Genomic DNA, 20,240 nt, shown 5'->3' on the forward strand with positions numbered 1-20,240 from the left:
GGAGTCTTGGTTTTATTTGGGATAGGACGGTCCATGCAATCCTGAAGATGCATATAGAGTGCCTTGGTGTAGGATTCCACATCCTGGATATCATTATCCTTCTGCAAGGGAATAGTGAAGCTTTCCACTTCGGATGCAAGTAGTTTGACGTTTGCTTTGGAAAGGTTTTAGACTATGGTTTCTTTGACTGGGGGAGGTGGAGGGGTGAGGATGTCCAGGGTTATCAGTTTGTGGTCGGATCTGACCAAGGAGGGAGTGATAACGGGTGTGGTACAATGGGCGCCCATATTTGTGATGATTAAATCCAGTATGTTGTCCCCTCTAGTGGGGGAACATACTAGTTGTTCAAGGGCATTTGAATTTATAAATTCTATGAATCCCTGAGCATAGGAGTTGGAACATTGGTAGTTCGCCCAGTCTATACCAAAGGTTATGGTGTTGGGTAGGACCTTTATATTTTCCAATGTCTCAAGGAATGCAGAGTGAGCATCTTGGGACATGGTGGGCGATCTATAACCACCTATGACTTGAAATGTGGTTTTGCCTGCTGATAGTTGCGCATGGATGATCTCTGGGGCATCATGCTGCGCTACTAACCTGGAGATATAGGTATCCTTGATGAATATGGATACACCTCTGCCCTTTGTACTGCGATCTGGTAACTGAGGCTGGAAGGTATGATGTGAATTGTAACCTGGCAGTGCCGGGGTGCTCTCTTGAGCCTTGAACCAGGTTTCCGTCACTGCACGAACCGATTTTCTCCATGCCAAGGAGAGCCTCGAGTGTGTGCATTTTGAGGTTGAGACTTCTGGGGTTGAGTAGCATTACCCTTAGTTTTTGGTTACCTGTGCTGGTTACGGTGGCTGGTTTGTCCTTTGAGCCTTGCTTAAAAAAGGCACTATGGGGACGGCAAGAGCAGTGGCCAGTATTCGAAAACCTAGGAGTGACAGGTGCAACCCATCTCTGGCAAAACAGCGAGGCTTGTCTATCATGTCATCCCAGGCAGACAGACACTGGATCCCCTTGGAATGACACCAGAAGCTTAGCCAGTTATTGAAATTGATCATTTTGTCTTTGTGTTGTGGTATCATTCTAGGTGAAGGTAGTATGCTACTCGGTGTCAGGGTCATTCCAGCTTGGGCTACATGATCAGAGAGCTCCTCAATGTCTCTTTTCGTGTAGTCCAGGGAGGTACGTCTTAGATCATTCACACCAACATGTACAATGACGGTGTCATACTTGTACTTGTTCTGGAGTGACCTAAGTGCCTGTGTTATGTGGCGGATCCGAGCACCCGACACGCAGCTGACAGTAACAGTCTCCTTGTTCAGCCTGGTGAGTGGAACATCCGTGTGCCTTACTATAGAGTCTCCTATTACTAGAGTGTTAGGTATGGTGTTTTGCCTTAAGGGCTTTTGTGAGGCACACTGCTGAGGTGAATTATGTGTTTTCTGGCTTGTGTTTGGGGTTGCAGGTTGCTTGCTTGTCTGCTTTGGAGGGCACTGTTTCTTTTTCAGATTGGTACCTAGTGCCTCAGCACATAACTTGCAGGTTCTTCAAATGAGTATTTCAGTGTGATTGTAATTCCCCATATCTTTGTAATCTTTATTTTTTTTCCAGATTGGTACATTTGAAAGATAAATGGTTTACAGCAGGTGTGCTTTCCAAAAAAAAAAAAAATGCCTTACATTTATCAGCATTAAACTGTAGTTCTGCTTTGATTTCCAATCAGCACTTTGTGCAAGATAGTTATGGTCAAATCCTGTTTCCGCAATTTAAATCTATTTTGCCGTCATCTGCATATTTGCTTATCCAGCAAATTTCATGCTTACTGATACAGATTACATGGGATAAGTCTCAAGACTGATCCCTGTGAGACCCCTGCCACAACTGATTGTAATGCATTACTTCTGATAAGATCTATCTTCTAGCCACTTATCCATCCAGGAACCCAGGTATGAGTTATATTTACTATTGATTAATGCATTATGAAGCATGGTACGTGGTAATGAACTAAATGATTTTGCATGATTGAAAAATATAACCCCATCAACACCCCCCCCCCAATAATCCATTGCCATACTCATACAGTCATTAAATTCTACTAAATGTATTTTAACTCACTTTAACAAAGTTTATGTTGATACACATACAATTTAATAAATAATATGTTATTGCATTATTGTTAAACCAACATGCATATTACTTTGAGTTCATTCCATTAATTTCAGGCTTTATACTGTGATTGGATTATTAGGATTTGAATTGCTATAAAAAGACTTCTCTTTAATGTTGTATTATGAGGTCTGAAGAAGCTTATTGGCGAAAGCACTTTCCGTGTTTATTTGAAGTAATAAAAGGTTTATGCTTTTACATTTATTGGAAGAGCCTGGTTGCTTCTTTGCTATATTTGCTGTATTATTCGTGACTTTTTATATTTTCAATGAAGCATTTGTCTTGTGGGTGTTTTGCTACATATTTTTATTCTAAAAAAAAAAAATCAGGAGACCGCATTACTAAGTTAGAAGAAACTCCATTGCATATTGCAGTACATCTCTGAAGTAAGTAAACCTACTTTTACTCCTACAAGACAAATATGTGCATCTGATTACTAGGTGCATAAACATATATCCCAGCACTATGGGCTAAACAATTTATGAAAAAGGCAATAGGAGCTAAAAAAGAGGCTTAGGATATCTAGGTGATTAGGCCACCAAGCAAAGATCAAGCTGTGTACAGTTCTATAATATTAGAAGTAATTGTAAAAAAAAAAAATGTAATTGAGCAAAGTAAGGTCTCTTAATTTCGAGCATATTGGTCAAGAATCCTAAATGGTTCTTGGGAGGTGTTAATAATTAATAAGAGAGAGTAATAAATACAGTTTGAAGGCAGGCTCATTTTTGATTCAGCCAGAACTTCAGAGAGATTTGCATAATAGTTCAGATATTCCCAAGTCAACTCCCCCGACATATATTCCAGTGAAATCTGTTTGTATGTGCAAACCAATAGAGTGTGTACCCCAAAAGTATCACTCCAACAAGTGAGTAACTAGTTACAAAAACTGCCTTGTTTTGGAGAAGACAATTCAGAACAGCTTTAATGCAGTTTCTTATGGCATGTAACATACTCCTCAGTACCCCAGTTAACCATATCAGTCAGTCACTTTTGACCTGAGGAATTATCACCCTCCACTATGAGATGCAATCTTCCTTGCTATGTGGAAAGCATCCTCCGATATTATACTTCTCCAGGCAGGGTAGTTCTCTCCATTTCTTTTCATTTCCCACCTTAACTTTCTTCACCTGCTCAACATCCACCAACATGTTTTTCACAAAGTTCATATTAACTTTCTTGCTCTCTCTTCCTTGTTACTAAATTGTCCATGTTACGGATAAAGGTGAACTCACAAGCACAATCTTTATTAATCAGCATGGCACCAATACCCTGAACATCGCCGCATCACGTTACAGCTTGTCACCCATCAGCCTTAAATGGATGTGGAGCCATCTTGTCTCTTAAAGGGTCAGAGATGGGAACTTGCTGTCTTCATGCACAGGACGTCAGCCTTGATATGCATAAGGTACTATTCCTGGCCTTCTGTTGTCATCAATTACTGCCTTCAAGGTCAATTTCTATTCTGTCCCTACTTTATTCTTGGCAGGTGACTTGGTTATCTGGGCTACCAGTTCTTGGCAGACTGTTACTAAGTCTACCCTTCAGTCATACCTGAAAGAAATCTGTTCTTTGTTTCTGTCCCACAACTGATGCTAAACATTAGCGAGACAGATACCATGACCTTTGTCACTGCCTGTTGACTGTCTCATGTTCCACAGTTTTAATGCTTGGTGAGATCCCTACACTTTGACACAATATAAGTATCTAAAGTTACTTCCTCATCAGCAGGTTTTTACCTGACATCTTGATTCTTTTGTTTGAAAACTTAATTTTGTGATGTATGGCTAAAATTCTGTTTTGTCATTTAGTACCTGAATCAAGAGCTGCTGTTAGAAAAGGATAGCAGTACCACCTCTTTAGGACTTTATCTGAATATCACTGGGAGGCTTCTTCTGCTCTTAATTTTTTTTTCATTTTTAGTTAGGATAATTTTATTTGTTAAAATTTCCTTCACTTGGCTCAGATTTGTTGCCTGTTTTTCATTTTGCTGCTTGGTTGTATTTTTATATAAAATGCCTATGATTTAGGTATATGAATACCTTAAATAAATGAAGTGATTTTCATTTCAAGTACTTGTGTATAAGCACTGTTACAACACTTTACTAAAATACATTGAATCCATAAAACAGAGATTAAACCAGGCAGTAACTACTGAAATGTTACATTTCCAGCAACAGCTCTCTTGAGTAGATAAATATATGAACAATGAATATTGGGAAATAAGTAGGTAGTAATAGTTCCAAAAAGGGCATGCCCATCCAAACTGAGTACAAAAACATAGCATCCAATATCCATTTACTAAATAAATATAATATTGACAGTATTTCTTAATTACTGCTCTCCAAGTCAGCAAGCACATCACTTATGAGAGCCACCAACCATGGCAGGCAGTTAAACATATGTACTCCTCTGATGTTAAGAAAAGCACCTAGCCAACATCCAACCTCGAGTCTAGGGAGACTGGCAGTAAACAGATTTTGAATACTTCATCATTCTCTGGATCACATCATAGAAAGGCAGAATCCTACGGCATTGAAGATGACAATCCTTTATCCTGCATTTTTAGAGTGCCAGAAGGAAACAGCTTGGATTCCTCAACAGCCACACTTAAAAAAAAAAAAAAAAAAACTCCAACTCCAACTTGACCAGTATCTCCACTGATAGCAGTCCTGGGACCCAAAAGTCAAAAGACTGAAAAAAACGGGTGGTGTTAGGTCAGGAGGAGTTATGTCACAGGAATGTATGAAATGTCATGAGTGCAACCGTACAGCCAAATGGGTTCCTAAGACCACCAAAGATGCCGTCTGCAAAAATGTAAAACAAAAAAAAAGTTTTAACAAACTAACAAGTATGTGTTACTAGTGGTTTTAGGCACAACAGCTCTACCATAACATTTCACCACCAAAGTTTAAATATTTGCCAGCATCCAAGTAAAAGTTGATCACAGCCATACAGTGGTATCTGAAAGAGCTGAAAGTTAGAAAGATGAAATAGCATAATGTCCACGAGGTTTGCCTTTCGTTACCTTGATGATGGATCCTCAAGTGAATTTAGAGTATGTATTGCTATGAATAACAACCAATTTTTTTTTTTTTAACAAGAAACATTTTTATTAAATTATCACGTATGACATAGGCCATGTTATATTTATATAAATGACAATAAACCATAGCAACACAATCTTGGTTGCAAACATGCATTCCAAACCGTGCAACACAACTGTAGCTGCAAACATACATCACTTTTAACATATCCAGTCACTGTTATCCAACGATTACATAGTTCATTCAAATTCTGCCTTCTTTTAAACCTCATTCCTCTTCTGCCTTCTTTTAAACCTCATTTCTCTTCTGCATCTATTGATCCCACAGTGCCTATTTTTTTCTTTGTAATTTGTTCCTACCCTTTTCTAAGAATCCCAGTTCCAGTTGTTTTAACTCTTACTGTCTTCACTACTTCTAGTAAAGCTGGTTCAGCCTTTGATTTCCATTTTCTAGTAATTGCTTTTTTGGTGGCTATCATGATTAGACTCAGCAAGGCCTGACGTCTAGGCAATTCCTAGTTTGCATCATCACTCAAACAAATCTTTTCCCTAGTTACTCCCAACTCTGACAGAGCAGTCTGCACGGAATCTTTAAAGTCTACCAACTCATTACACTCCCAGAAAATATATTATAATTACATCTTTCTGCCCTGTCACACCTCCAACATTTGCTGTCTACCTGAGGAAAAATTATTTTTAAGTCTACTTAAAGTATAAAAATACCTATGTAAGCACTTCCAGGCAAGGTGGTCTAGATTTTGTTGTATATTCGGGAGACATGCATGTATCCCCCCATTGTTTTTTTGTGAATTGCTTCTCTAAACTCTCTTCCCAATCCTTCTTAACCTCCTCGGATTGATTCTTATAGTTATCATGCAATGTTTTGTATGTTCTAATAATTTCTTTCTTAATGGCAATACGTATATCCCCCGTTGTATATTTTTGAATTGGTAATCTGTCTTCCCAATCCTTCCTAACCTCCTCTAATTTATTCTTTTAGTTATTATGCAATATTTTATATGCTATACTAATTATTCCTTTTTCACGTCGACTTCTGTTCTAGATTCTACTAAAAACTCCACCAGCGCTGGTCTTTCATTTAGGACCTCCTATTCCTTTCTCTTTGCCTATAATCTGATATCGGTTCTTGATATGGAAAGCAATCTTTATCCTGCAGTCCAAATAAGTTCTTAGCATCGTCCAATTCCATTACCTTTTCTCTAGTTATTTGCTCCTAGTACCTTGGTTCCTTTTCCAGTTTTCTCCAATGCATTCCCGCCCCCTCTTGCCTATTGCCTGTATCCCTAATTGCAGTTATCCCTATCAGCGGAATCTCCTTTCTGTATTTCCGTATTGGCTTAGATTTTAGAAGACCTTCTGCTACTTTATGAATATAATATTCTGTATGATTATTGTTCTCCTTAAAGGTATGCATCCAAAATCCCAGTCTCTCCCGGTTGAGCACCCCCCCCTGTTTCATCATCATCTCTTTCCACTTTGAATTATAGTTTATGTATAGGAGCCTTAACTGTGTTGCTGTGAAATACCCCTTCAACTCAGGTAATCCCAATCCACCCTGTTCTGTTGGAAGAATAAGCTTATCCCACATGACTCTTGCCGTCTTCCACTCCCAGATAAAATCCTTCAGCTCTTTATTAATTGCTATCCACAACTTCTCCTCTGGTTAATAAAAATATATGCCCAACCAGTGTACAAGACTAAAGGGACTAAACACATTGTTACTGCTTGTATCTTGTATCCATATAACAGAGCTTCCATTTTCTCAGTTTTGGTATGATTTTTTTTAGTCTCTTTCCCACATAACTTTAACTGCCACACAGTATCCTTTTTAATCCATACTCCTAAATACTTCATTGTATTATGTCCCCATAAATATGAATATTGCTGCAGCAGTTACTATGTGGGTACATTATTTACCACTGTCTTTTGTTTTAGCTTCATTAATTTTGTATCCCGAAAAGGTTTGAAACTGTCTCAGTATGTTCCACAACACTGCAATGTCCCTTTCAGGTTTTGTCGGGTATAAAATAATTTCATCTGCAAATAGAGCTAGCTTTTCTTGACTACCACACCAATTATATTCTTGGATTTCTGTGTCCCTTATTTTCTTTGCCAGTTGTTCTAAATATAATGTAAATAACAAAGGGGAAAGAGAACACCCCTGCCTGGCTCCTCTGCTCAAGCAGAGGTGATCAGAGAAGACCCCACCCTCTTCAATTGTCACCTCCAATTCTTCATATATCCTCCTAATCAACCTTGTAATTATATAAGGGAATGCAAATGCTTCCATTGCTCTGCTCATAAAATTCCAGCTACTCTGTCAAATGCTTTCTCTGCATCAAGACCAACCAGCAACGGTGGTATTTTCTTACATTCTGCTTCCCTCTGGATCATCACTGTTTTGTTTATGTTGTCAAAGGTTTGCTTCCCTGCCACAAAACCACATTGATCAATATCTATCAATTTTTGGGCATCGCTTTTGCCATTTTTGTAGCCATTGTAGACATAAATACTTTAGTCATGATTTAGTAGTGAAATGGGCCTGTATGGCAGGATCTGATGGATCTTTACCCTCCTTAAGTATTGCAGCTACCACCACTTTCTTCCAGGATCTTGGTACTTATCTTTCTCTTAAAATACTGTTAAACAAAACCTTCCAGATCTTTATCAGTTTTTTTCCCTTCCTAACTTTTAAACTTCCACAGGAATACCATCTGTTCTTGGGGACTTTCCTACCATTTTTATCTCATTTCCTCCTATCCTGTTAGTAATTGAGCATCCTCTCCTTCTAGCCTTGGCATATTTAATTCTTCCGTAAACATTTCCATTTGTACATTTTCTTCATTTCCATATTTCTTTGCTTTATACAGACTTTCATAGAATTTCCAAAATATTTCTAATACTTGGATCCCTTGTTATCTTCCTTGTTACAGGCTCCCTAAGCTTGGTGATAGCCCTTTCTACTTTCTGTTGCCTGAGTCGTTGTGCTAAAAGTTTTTGTGCTTTTAGAGTTATCAAAAACAGTCTTTCTAAACTCATGCATATTACTGAGGTAATCCCTTATTTTCTGTTTAGCGTTCTGTGGTTGCTGCTCTTCTTTATCTGTGAGATTCCCCCTGTTTTGCAATACTTTAAAATATGTCAGTTCCTCTACATATTTCTTGTTACTTCTTAACCATATCTCCCTTTCTTTTATTTCCACCCTATTTTTAAATTCCACTTTAATTTTATCAGTTGTACTTTCAGGTCATGATGTGTTGGTGGCTTAACTGGATAGACAGAAAGACCCTTTAGAATGTTACTAGAAAGGTGATGCATCTTGTCAGGTTGGTTGGTTGTTTTTTCAATATTTTCAGTGAATTGGGAAATGTGGACTCTAATTTGGCAGACACCTTAGGCCTTCAGAGAGAGAGAGAGTTTTTTTTTTTTAAATCACTTAGTCTTGAGCAGCCAGAAGCTAACTAATCCCCTTGCTTTCTAAAGGCTTCTGAGCCAGATAACCACCTGCTTCCTGAGAGGTTTTATATAAAATTCTGTATTGCAAATGCACCTTATATGGTTCACAATACATTTAGAAATTATGTGAGTTACAAAAAATTTAAAAAAGAGAAGTTCCTTGTTAAATGGTGGGCTCCAATTTATTGTTAATATCAAAGATCTATCTGGTGGCACTGATGTTTGTATTGGAAGTTTTTGTATTGGAAGTTTTTGGAAGAGAACTGGTATTTTATTTGCCAAAAATATTAGTGTTCTGGTCAGAAAAGGACCTTATCGCCCATGCAAGCACAAAACAGTGACCCAGAGTGTCATTGTGAAAATTGTTTGTATGCTCATGGCTGGGTGGCGCATTGTTGGTATTCGATAATCTATGTAAGATATATGCACTGCAAACTATGCGTGTTACTGTTTAAGAATCTATGACAGAATTGTGTGCCTTAACATTATGTATAAGTTGTGAGAGAACTGGATTTAAGAACAAGACAGAGAGCAAGTCCTGGATGGGATGTTGGTCTTTTGCAGTATGTGTGCATGCACATATGCATACCTACGCACATGCTGGCAGCTTATAGTGTCACTAGCTCACTTAATAGCATAAGACTGGGAAGTGAAACTGGAGCAGATACCCAAGCTGGTACAGGGAGACTTCATACAGAGAGCATCCAGCCAGGAACCAGACTGGAGAACAAGTAACTGTGAGGCTGAAACTGCAATTACTGGACTGCAGTGCTCCGTAAAAGTCTGCATCAATCATTTAAATAGAAATGGCAGTAAACGCAAGTTATCCATTTATATGATTGTACAACTAATCAGAAATAGAAATTTTTTAGCAAATATTTAAATCTAATTGTTGCAGCAGAGGTGCATATACTTGGAGATGTAGAATTCCATTGCTTATGCAGCAATAAAAAGCCTTATTTGCTATAACTATTTAAAGAGCAATAAAGTAATGTCTTTAAGTCTAATAAGTTAGGAAGCACAGTGTCTCAGTGGCTGAGATTTTTCTGTCATGGTTTCAGAGTATAGAGTTTAATTACTGTTTTTGTGGAGTTAGCACATTCTTGTAGCCATTTTTTTCTTTCTGGAAACTCTAGTTTCCCCTCAAAATCAACATGGTAGGTAATTAGGCTATTCTAAACTACTGTATGCAGTATTTGCACTTGCCCATTGAAAAAAGTTTGCACGGAATCAGGTTTATACCTGATTTTTAATTAAATGCCTTAAAAGGAGGGTGCTCATTGCAGAAAGAAAATGGGTTTAAATTAAAGTGAGCATTGTATTGCGATGAGTAATAGGAAATCATTTAGCCTTACTTAAATAAATTTACCAAATAAGGAGATAAAGATGCACAACAGCATTTTCTGGAGCTTATTAGAGTTAATTTGAAGAAGCTGATGTAGTTGTAGACTGATTAGATTCAGTTAAGGGAAGAAGTGTAACATTGGCCACGGCAAATCTAGTATTTCCGGCAGGACGTTTCAGTGTAAATCTCGAGACTTGGTTGAGAAGAAATGCTTGAAAAATATTATGAAGATATGGTGTAAAAGAAAAAAAAAATAGTTCAAGTCATAGAGTGAAGTATATGTATTTAACCATAGTGTGATGGTAATTAGCACTCTGGTGTTGATGTATAAAATATAAAAAGCTTTAAGGATTTTGTTTCCTTTTTGTTTAGGAGTAATGGAAAGTTGTCAGCCAGCACCAGCTTTTGATCCCAAAGAAGAGTCTTCTGTCATTCCTGACACAACTGATGAACCAAGTCCGCATACATTACAGACGGAAGTAACAGCAAATCAGGAACAAGAAACGCTTTTTCAGGGGGATAATATCGATCTTGGTGGAGACTCATTTGGTTCAAAAGATAATGAAGATATATCTGAAGACTCACCCCTTTCATTTATGGATAGATTGAATGACCAGATGATGGAGAGTGTCATAATTTCAGATTCTCCTAACAATAGTGAAGATGATGCCGGTGAGCTTGGATGCCTCCAGGATATCGTAAGTAAGTCCGAAGATGAAGAAGAACATAAAGCAGAAGTGTCCCTTCCTAGACAAGAGCAGAGTGTTGTTGATGCTGATGAAACTGAAGGTGTGCAGGTATCTAGAGATGCATCAGAGTCATCCAGTATTGAGCAGTCCTCTCAAGAAGGACAACAGAATGGAAAACTAGAGCCACAGGTATCTCTTGAACCTGCTATTAAAGTGACTGTGGAGAACTATGATGAAAGCATGTGTAAAAATCAAACTAGTTCCAAACCTCCTTTAAAGGGTGATCCTATTCCAGTGTGCACTATTTTTAGTCAAGGTAACCATCCAAAGTCTCCAGTTAACAGTCTTCCAGCTGACTATGAGCCACAGATTGTGAAGTCACCAAGTTTTGGTGGTGGACTTGAGACTCCTAACAAGGCTGACAGTCTTAATAATATTGTCCAGCCAAGTCCTAGTCTAATTAAGTTTTTTAGGGATGGAGGTTCTTCTTCTAACTCGTCAGCTTCTGATTTTTTTGACTCCTTCACGTCTTCCTTCATTTCTGTTAGCAATCCTAATGCTGGTTCTCCAGTGCAAGAACAGTTATCACCCCAGAGTACTCAAGCACAAACAAGTTCTCATGACACTGCAGCTCCTTTGTTTTTTTTGGGAGACAATCCATCTGACAAATCATCAGCTACAGCATCATCTGTGAATATCCCTCAGTCACCTAAACCATTTTCTCAAATCCAGGCAGCATTTGCTGGCAGTGATGATCCCTTTGCCACAGCACTGAACATGAGTGAGGTTGACAGGAGGTATGATGCTTGGCTTCCATCTGAAGAAACTATGAAGATTTTGATTTCAATTGCTACCCAGCAGTACAGTACTGTGTTTGTTGACAAGGAGAAGCTTACTATGCCTGGTTTAAAGTTTGACAACATCCAAGTAAGTCTGAAGTTCATTTTCTAGTATTTACATGATTTAATGTGAGCATCTTAATTTTTGAATAAAGAGTTGCAGATTCCTTGATTAGTTCACTTGATTCTTCTACCAGAAATGCAAAGTTGCAGAGAGATTCTGATTTCACATTTACTGATTTGAAAACTGTAATAGTAAACTCATCCCACTGTACACTTTCAGTTGGAAGCTTCTTTATGTTCAGCACATTGCAGGATTTAGCAGAGCTAAGCATGCAGAGTGCTCTTATAAGCATTGGGTAATGGTGTAAACATTATGAACATTTGTTTGTTATTTTTCTAAACTTTTTTGCTACTTTTTGTTTTTTCTAGTGTTTGTTGCAAATGTTTAGGTGGTGGTGCACTTTCAGAAATTAAGGGAGGCCTGTATATTGATGTGGTTTAGTTAAATGTGGTATATGGAGGGTCTGCTTTAGACTGTTTCTATTACCTCTGGTATACTTAGTTTGGGTCCCCTTCAAAACATCTAAAACCCATAACATCTAATTTCATAACATTGAGACCAGAACATCTAATACCCATAACATCGAATTTCATAACATCTAACACTAAAAATCACATGAAAATAACATCCCCTCCACATATAACGACACCAAACTACCAAACACACTTTTACTACGTTTATGCAGGGGGGCTTGATACAGTGGGGTTAAGAAATTAACTTTTTCCCACTGTAGTGCAATCTTGGAGTTGGTATATTTAATTTACGGGGGTGGGGGGGCAGAGCTCCTCACATGGGGGGGGGTGCAGGTGGGCTTGCCCCCCTGCACAAACGTAGTAAAAAGTGTGTGTGGTAGTTTGGTGTCGTTATATGTGGAAGGGGATGTTATTTTCTTGTGACTTGTAGTGTTAGATGTTATGAAATTAGATGTTATGGGTTTTAGATGTTCTGATTTCAATGTTATGCAATTAGATGTTATGGGTTTTAGATGTTTTGAAGTAGGCCCACTTGTTTTATATATATTTAAATCAAAACTTTTTGATAATAGCTTGCCTGTGACTACTGGTTATTTTACATATGCATTGATTTTGTTTTTAATAAATTACTTTTGCTTTTTGTAAAGTTGTAGATATTTTAGTAAATGTGTTCCTTCTTGAGTTTTCTGTTCTTTCACAGATAGGTTTTGTAACAGTCTGTTTCACTTCTGCACAAATATTTATTTCAGGTTTTTGTAGCTCATTTGATTAGAACTTGATATTAAAAGGCCGCAATTTATCTTAACACCACTCTCCTTAAGAATTTACTAATTAGTTACAATAATTGCTGCTGTCTTTCCCCTAGCTTCCTCCTCTCTTTCCATAAGAATGTATTAATCCTTATTGTTGTCTTTCTCCCAGCTTCCTCAGTAACAGTTTACATATTCACTGTTTTATATATACGTGTGTGTGTGTGTGTGTGTGTGTGTGTGTGTGTGTGTGTGTGTGTGTGTGTGTGTGTGTGTGTGTGTATACATGTACATATACGTATATTTATATAAAATGATCTTTTGCATCTGTGCTGGCTAACCAGTCTAGTGTCTCTCCATGATGTTACCCCCTCATTCCCCATTTTGTGCGAAAGTTAATTGTGGCAAAGTCCTCATACAGGTTGCCATTAGGAGATTATGTTGCATACCATATCTCTCCATTATGCTTGCTACATTTGAGCCATTTAGGGAGTTATTTTGCAATGTCAGTATCTCATGTGGATGAGACAGGCCCTAAAGCAAATCCACCCTCTTTGTAAGTGTACATTTTCCAACAGGTCTCTGAACTTCACTGGGGTACGTTAATGGGAAGTATACCCCCCCCAAGAGAAAAGAGAGCAGACAAATCTCCTTCATACTTTTCCCTCCCTGGCCAATTCTTCCAGTATGTAGACCTAGAATTGAGGCCTGGTCATTTGGGCTCTAACTGTGGCTCCAGCTGTTACAGCTATTTTTGTGGTAAACACTTTCACTAAGTGTTTTAATATCCATCTTTGGCAACCAAAGGTTACACATTCCAAACAGTTATTATTGTCCTGAAGGTATTATTGTGCTTTCTTGGGATATTTGAAGCTTTCAATAATTTCTCTCATCTCCTTCCTTTTTGTAATGCTGTGTAAGTTTCTATTACTTTAAGTTCTGACATTGGTCTAGCACACATATTGCTTCTCTCCTCCAGCAGCCTCTATTATGTTGCTGGCTTTTTAAAAGGTGGGATGTAAAAAGGGGTTCATCAGCTTGGTGTTAGAGCTTGGCAGTGGCTTTCGCTGAGCTTCGCTGTAAGTGTCATCTTTAAAGTTTGATTCAAGAGGAGGGCTATAAATGGAGCTGTCATGAATAACAAATTTGAAGAATCAACATGCTGTGGTGAAGCCCAAGGCAATCCAGTTCAAGCTGTCCCTTGCTTAGTACTTGACATGTTTTTAATTCCAATAAGTTTTTGAGCAGAATGTTTTTAGTTACTATATATTTCCAGTCTGCTGTCATTTTTTACTCTGTTTCAACTACCCCTACCCCTTATGGCATAGCACAACATTTTCTAAAGCCCATACATGGTTGTTCTCCAGGCCTTTCCATGGTACTCCAACTCTGTGTCTGTTTGCATTCCATTAGCCAACTGGTTGTAGGCTTTTTGTTATGGATTTTATTTTCTTTTAAGTTTGACATGCCCATCCTGTCCCCAACCCAGATCCTTGCTGCCATTAATTTCATAGCTTGTGTAGTGTATCCCTGTGTTTTTAACAAATGCACTTATTTGCATCAAATTCTTGTTTCCGTATTTCAGATTTTCTCAAATCCCAAGTTCATTTTTACTACCACCTTTTGTTTTGTCATGTTTACAGACCATATTATTTGCAAGCAATTTTTTTCTGTGTAGATTTTCAGCATTACTAGACCAGTTTCTTTCTTTCAAATCCTATACTACCAATTAGTAAGAAGTTTACTAGTGTGTTACTTGTTATCATTTTAGACTGTTTGGAATAAATGTTCTCCTAAATGCCAGCACCTGCCATTGCTAAGATCCTACTTAATTCCCCCACCACCCCCTCCACTTGTACATCTTTGCAGTCTGTCATAGTGCTATCTAAGATGTCTATATTGACTACTTTCCAAATCATGTGATTCTCAATCCCCTTCTTATAACAATTTTGTGTGGTTGGAAAACAGCAATGCCAACTATTTTTGTCTCTTGCCTACATTCATCTTACATAATACCTGGCTAATTCTAATGTGTAACCTCAATTGTGTATACTTATTTGTATTTTCTGCCTGTAATTACTACAAAATATTTTTCTTGGCCTGTAATTTATTTTTCATTCTAGTCTGTCCAAAATTTGTATTTCCGGTAATATATGTCATTTCTTTTTGTAATGTTTCACAAATTGTATTGTATTGTACTGTAAGTTGAAGCTTTTCTCCTTGGATCTCCACTGAAAACATGTTACTGGCTCAGTTGGATTAACCCAGTTAACAAACGAGAAATAAATTTTAGGCCTTTTATAGATGCAGCACTAAAAGTTAGCTCACCACTGCACTATATTAAAAAAACACTGGGTAAATTTGTCCTTAAAATATTTTTTTACAGGCAAACTGGGTCTTAAAACCCTTTTTCAGTTACGATGAGTTACATATAATGAATATAAAATGAGTTAGCTCTAAGAGAAGAAAATGCCACAATATAATGACCGTAATCCCAAGAAGGTTGTTGTTGTTGTTGTTTTGTCTTTCGGCTTTTTCCTGGTAAGGGGTCGCCACAGCGGAACTCCGGTCCATTAATGATCGGCAATAGATTTTTTTTACAAAACGCCGAGGTGCCAGCTCGACTCCCAATCTTCAATGAAGGCATGCCCATTTACGCACGCATGTCTTTCAAATGCTACCCAACCACGGGGAGGACATGCAGACTCTACACAGAAGGCACTCCCAAGCCAAACCAAGAATCGAACGGGAAAACCTCTTGCTGTGAGGTAACAATGCTACCACCGCGGCATCTTAGAAGGTAAGAAGAGAAATATCTTCAGTAATAGCAAGACTAAGTCCTTCAGGTATTAGAACCACTTGCTATGTAAAACTTTTGCAAACTACCAGGCAGTCGTCTTCTACTCCCATAATGCAGCTCAGTGCAAAACCTGTCCAGAACTTCATAGTCATATACTGCATTCAGCTGAGGAAAATGGCCTTGTGCTGTGTTTTGTGACATTGTAATGTCCCCCACCCCTGGGATTTGGGAGTAAAACATCTTTACTCATTACTTGGTTCCCTTCTGATTTATCTTTCATATGACTTTCTCCGACTTGTAATATTTTTGTTTATATATGTTTGGGTGTAAGCTCTCCCTTTGTCTAGAAAAATGGAAAACTATTTGCATAAATGTGCAGGAGAAAGAAGCCAACTCAAGCCAGGCAATGTGAATATGTGTAACATCGTGTACACCAGCTTAACAGTAAGTATCTTAAATCTGTTGAGATTTTTCCAAGTCTTCCATGAATAGTAGGAAGCAGCATTTGAAATGCTACTGTGTAACAGTCTCTTTCAGCAAAAGAAACTCAAGAGGCTTCTGCATTTTCATCATCTGTTATGCCAAACTTCTCAGACAGTGTTTGGTTCATGTCCCATATTAAAGAGACAAACCCCTTAAAATTTTCCAATGTAAGTGTGCTGGACAGTTCTAACTTACCATTTCTTAAGCCATAGTTAAACTGATATAGAAGTATAGTTTATAATATATTTACTAAAACTGTGCAGTTATCAAAGCCAGCAGATGTCTTGTGATTTTATGTCAGAAAGGGGTATATTCCCTGCCAGAAGAAGCTCAAAATCCACACCCAAAACCTCCCCATCCCTTGACCAACTTGCAGTTTGATTACACCAGGTTGGCAGAGGCCCTTTTGAGGGCTTGTGAAGGGTCTTGTGGTACTCTTCTCCAGCTGTAGGAATGAGGGTGTGTCTGGTAATCTCATCACAACCTAGAACACTCCAGTCTCCTCCTTTAGTGCCATAAATGTTGGTATTGGTCCAGAGGATGCTGATGTCAACCTGCTTGGCGTCAGTCTCAGTGTCAGGTCCTCTTGATGTTGAACTCTGTCTTGCCAGTTTTGGCACTGCATAGGTTAGTGGACAGGCTTCCATTGAAACCTTGACATTGATGTTGATACTATTCCTCTTTGCTACCAGTGTCAGCATCTCAGCACCAACGTTGAAGCCAGCCCCTTAGCATCTATGCTTGGCCCAGCCTTTCCCATCCCCAGCTCTCTACATTGATATTAAGCCGGCAAGCATCTCTGAGGTGGTTCTGTTGATGTGGATGTCCAAGTCTTGATGCTGGAACTTTTGACTATGCTGGAGCAGCCTCTTACTGAGCCCTTAGCCCAGCAGCCTGGCCCATCTTGGTCAGAGAGGTCACAGTCCTTCTACAGCCTCCCATGCCAGTTGCGTCTAAAGAGTGTTTCCTCCAACTGTGATTCCCCCACTACTAAGGAGGCACAGGACAAACCCATGCATGAGAAGGCAGTATGGCTGCCTCCAGAATCCCAACAGGCAGACGTTGATGAGAAGGAGAAAGAGGATGCAAACTTCCCCCAGATAACCCACAGACTAGGAGAATATTTAGAATTCAAGCTTCGGGAGGGCTTGTACTCCATCCTGTCTCTTCTCAACAGAATAGGCTTCGGAAGGTATGTATGCGTAACCACTAGTCCTTCTGGGTTATACCTCCATTGTTAGCAGCAAGATGGCATGTGAGAAACCTAGTTTAATTATTGCTGTCCCTAAGAAAGCCAACTGTGTTATTTAGTCCCCAAGAGAGTGGATCTTTTGATCATCATCCATTATCTATCAATTAATCAATCAATCATCATCATCATCCAGGTCCCAGTTGTCCTTCTCACAAATGTGGAATCTGGAGTAATAGAGTAGGGGAAGAGTGTGTGTGTGTGTACATTACATATGTGTACTTTATGGGCACTGTATTATCTCTTTTTTTACATAGTGGATTGTGAGAATGATACTTTTGATGATATTCACTTAACCAATCAGCAGTTGTCAGGTCTGTTTCAGACACTCCTTTCCCAGTCTTCATCTGTGTTGTGATGCATATTTTTTATAACATATGACTCAGCAATAGGATTCAGCATTTCCTGGCATCAGTACGCATGTCTGTGCTTAGCAGATTTTGCTAGAACAAGTACGGATATCCCCTTTCAGCATCCTTTTACTTTTGCGATCAGAAAATGCAGACATGTTTCAAAAACATGGAGAAAAGGGGGTAAGCCCTACGGTATTGTGGGCGTAAAGTTCCTGCTGTTTCATTTTCCTTTTGTAAAACCCAGAAGAGCCAGCAGGTGGTGCAATTCGAGTGGTACACAGAAAATGATCCAGTAAGAAGCTAGGAGGAAGCCCTGCAACTAAAAGGCATGGATCCTCAACAGACCTGTAAATGGTTCATCTCCCAGGCCCATGCTTACAGGTATCAGAACTTTCAGAGATTTGGGATGCATGACTAGGCTTAAAGCCCTTGTGGTCATTGGCCTAGTAAACACCTTTGAAGTTGTCGGGGAGCTGTGGCTCACCCATAGATGGGACAGCAACAGCCTTGAGACTGTGGCTGACTGTCCCACTCTGGAAGCACAAGACATCTCTGCACTGAATTCATCACAAGAAATGGGGAAAATGACAGGACTGTGTTTCGAAAGGAATTCTGTAATATTTGGAAATCAATGTCTTGCCATTTCTTCCCTTACCTGATGACCCAAGACAGCCAAGAGCTCCCAGCAGGCCAGAAAGGGTTTAGATTTCATTCTAGGCTCTTTCCAGTGCAAGAAGAGACAAAGGGCCATGTGGCCATTGTTGAATATAAATGGCTTAAATACTTTTATCCCTAAAGGAAGCATTTCATATGGTCCCAGTGCAATTGTTTCTTCCTTGTCTATCAGAAGAAGCTGATTGAGATTTCCTCCTTGCATCGCCAACATGCCTGCCTCCATATCAAGATCCTGGTGGAGCCAAGAAATTTTCTCCACTTCAGATAGAGACCAGTCATCAGTTCCAGATGCTTCCACCCAGACTCGCCTTAGTCCCCAAGGTGTTTACCAAATGTATGTTCTTAGTTGCAGCCCACCTGAAGTTACAGGGAACCAAGATTTTCCCCGTATTCAAGCAATTTCTCTGCTTGGGCCGCAGGCAGAGGTTTAGATCCCCTTTCATCCATCTTGGATGATTTGTTTTGTTTTTTTTTTTTTTTTTACCCTTTTTTTTTTTTTTTTCCTGAGCTTTGCTATTCATCTGCCAGAGCGTATCTAGCAGACATTTCTAATTTCCTTATGATCTTCAGCTCTTCATTGACATTCATAAAGGTATGTCAAGGATTTATAAAAGGTACATTCTTTCTTTTAATTTCCCTACACAGTTCTTTGTTGCCATGGTACTGATACTTTATTTTGGAGAAATTGATCCCCCCCCCCCGAACCTGCAGCTTCTGCTGATTTGAAGTACCTTTCTTAGAAACCAGTATTTATTGTGGCAGTCACTTCTTCCAAGAAAAATCTTTAAAATGCACAGAATATCTTTTGGTCCTCTATATTGAGTATTCTATAAAGACAGCGTTATTCTTTGTACTAATCCTTCTTTCATGCCAAAAATTACCAGAGACCAATCTTAACCAGTTATTCCTTCCACTTTGGTTTTTCCAGTAATATAGTCCCTAGGGAGAGTGGGGTTTTCCAATAGTATAGCCCCTAGGGAGAGTGTGACTTCCAAAAACAATCGAGCCTAAAAGGCCATTTATTTTTGTATACTTCCGTTTCATACCCATACCACCTTATGGCATCCAGAACTTTTTTGGGTGTAAGTGACTTGCCAGCTAATAATAGGGCAGTATTAGAAAGGGCACGAAGTTGTCAGAATAAGATTGTTAGTCTAGAATGTCCTGCAGTGGACAAATACTTTGTTTGCCACTTATTGTTCATATTTTCAAATATATGTTGATAGATTCATAACTTAGAAACCTTCATGTTATCGAGGTGTGTGGTGTGAAATACCAGTGAGGGAGATGGGACAATTCACTGTCCGTGCTGATTTATATCACACTATACTGGAAATATTGTTAGTTGTTTGTTAGTAAATTATAAAAATAAGCAATATTCTAAGCAGTATTCCCATATGTACTTAATGCTTCAAAAACCAAGTGACTTACAAACTGTTGTATTGCATTAAGTGAAACTTTAGATGTTGTTGAAGAAAACTGTATTTGATATTTGCACTTAAGTTGTACATCTTGGGAGATATACAGTAGTTTTTGTTTTGCTAATTTACAATCAATCATATGTTTTCATATTTCTGTAATTGTCTCAAATTTGAGCTTATTGAAGAATTTCTTGTCACTTGAAAGCTATTGACTGGTTAACAAAAATGTGCTAATAATATATATCTAGATTGTACTGTTTTCAAGGCATGAACATTTGTAAAAAGTTTAGAAAAAAATATAATTTGGGGCTTGTGTATATTATAATTATGAATGCACCAACTATTATCACTGTAAATAATATTTCTTACTGATAACATTGCTATTTGTACAGTTTTAATAGCTTC

At 38.5% G+C, this 20,240-nt stretch overlaps 1 protein-coding gene across 1 annotated transcript in view; it reads left to right on the forward strand.

The window, feature by feature from the left end:
* Positions 1-20,240, forward strand: part of TRAPPC12 (trafficking protein particle complex subunit 12) — a 791,394-nt gene that overhangs the window by 9,560 nt on the left and 761,594 nt on the right. The window contains exon 2 of the mRNA XM_044070401.1: positions 10,413-11,656. Coding sequence (XP_043926336.1) covers positions 10,418-11,656 — 1,239 coding nt within the window. The 5' untranslated portion in view covers positions 10,413-10,417. The remainder of the gene's footprint in view (positions 1-10,412; positions 11,657-20,240) is intronic.

The sequence above is a fragment of the Protopterus annectens genome, chromosome 1.part0, assembly GCF_019279795.1.
Source record: "Protopterus annectens isolate FY-2018-M chromosome 1.part0, PAN1.0, whole genome shotgun sequence".
Classification (NCBI taxonomy): Eukaryota; Metazoa; Chordata; order Ceratodontiformes; family Protopteridae; genus Protopterus; species Protopterus annectens.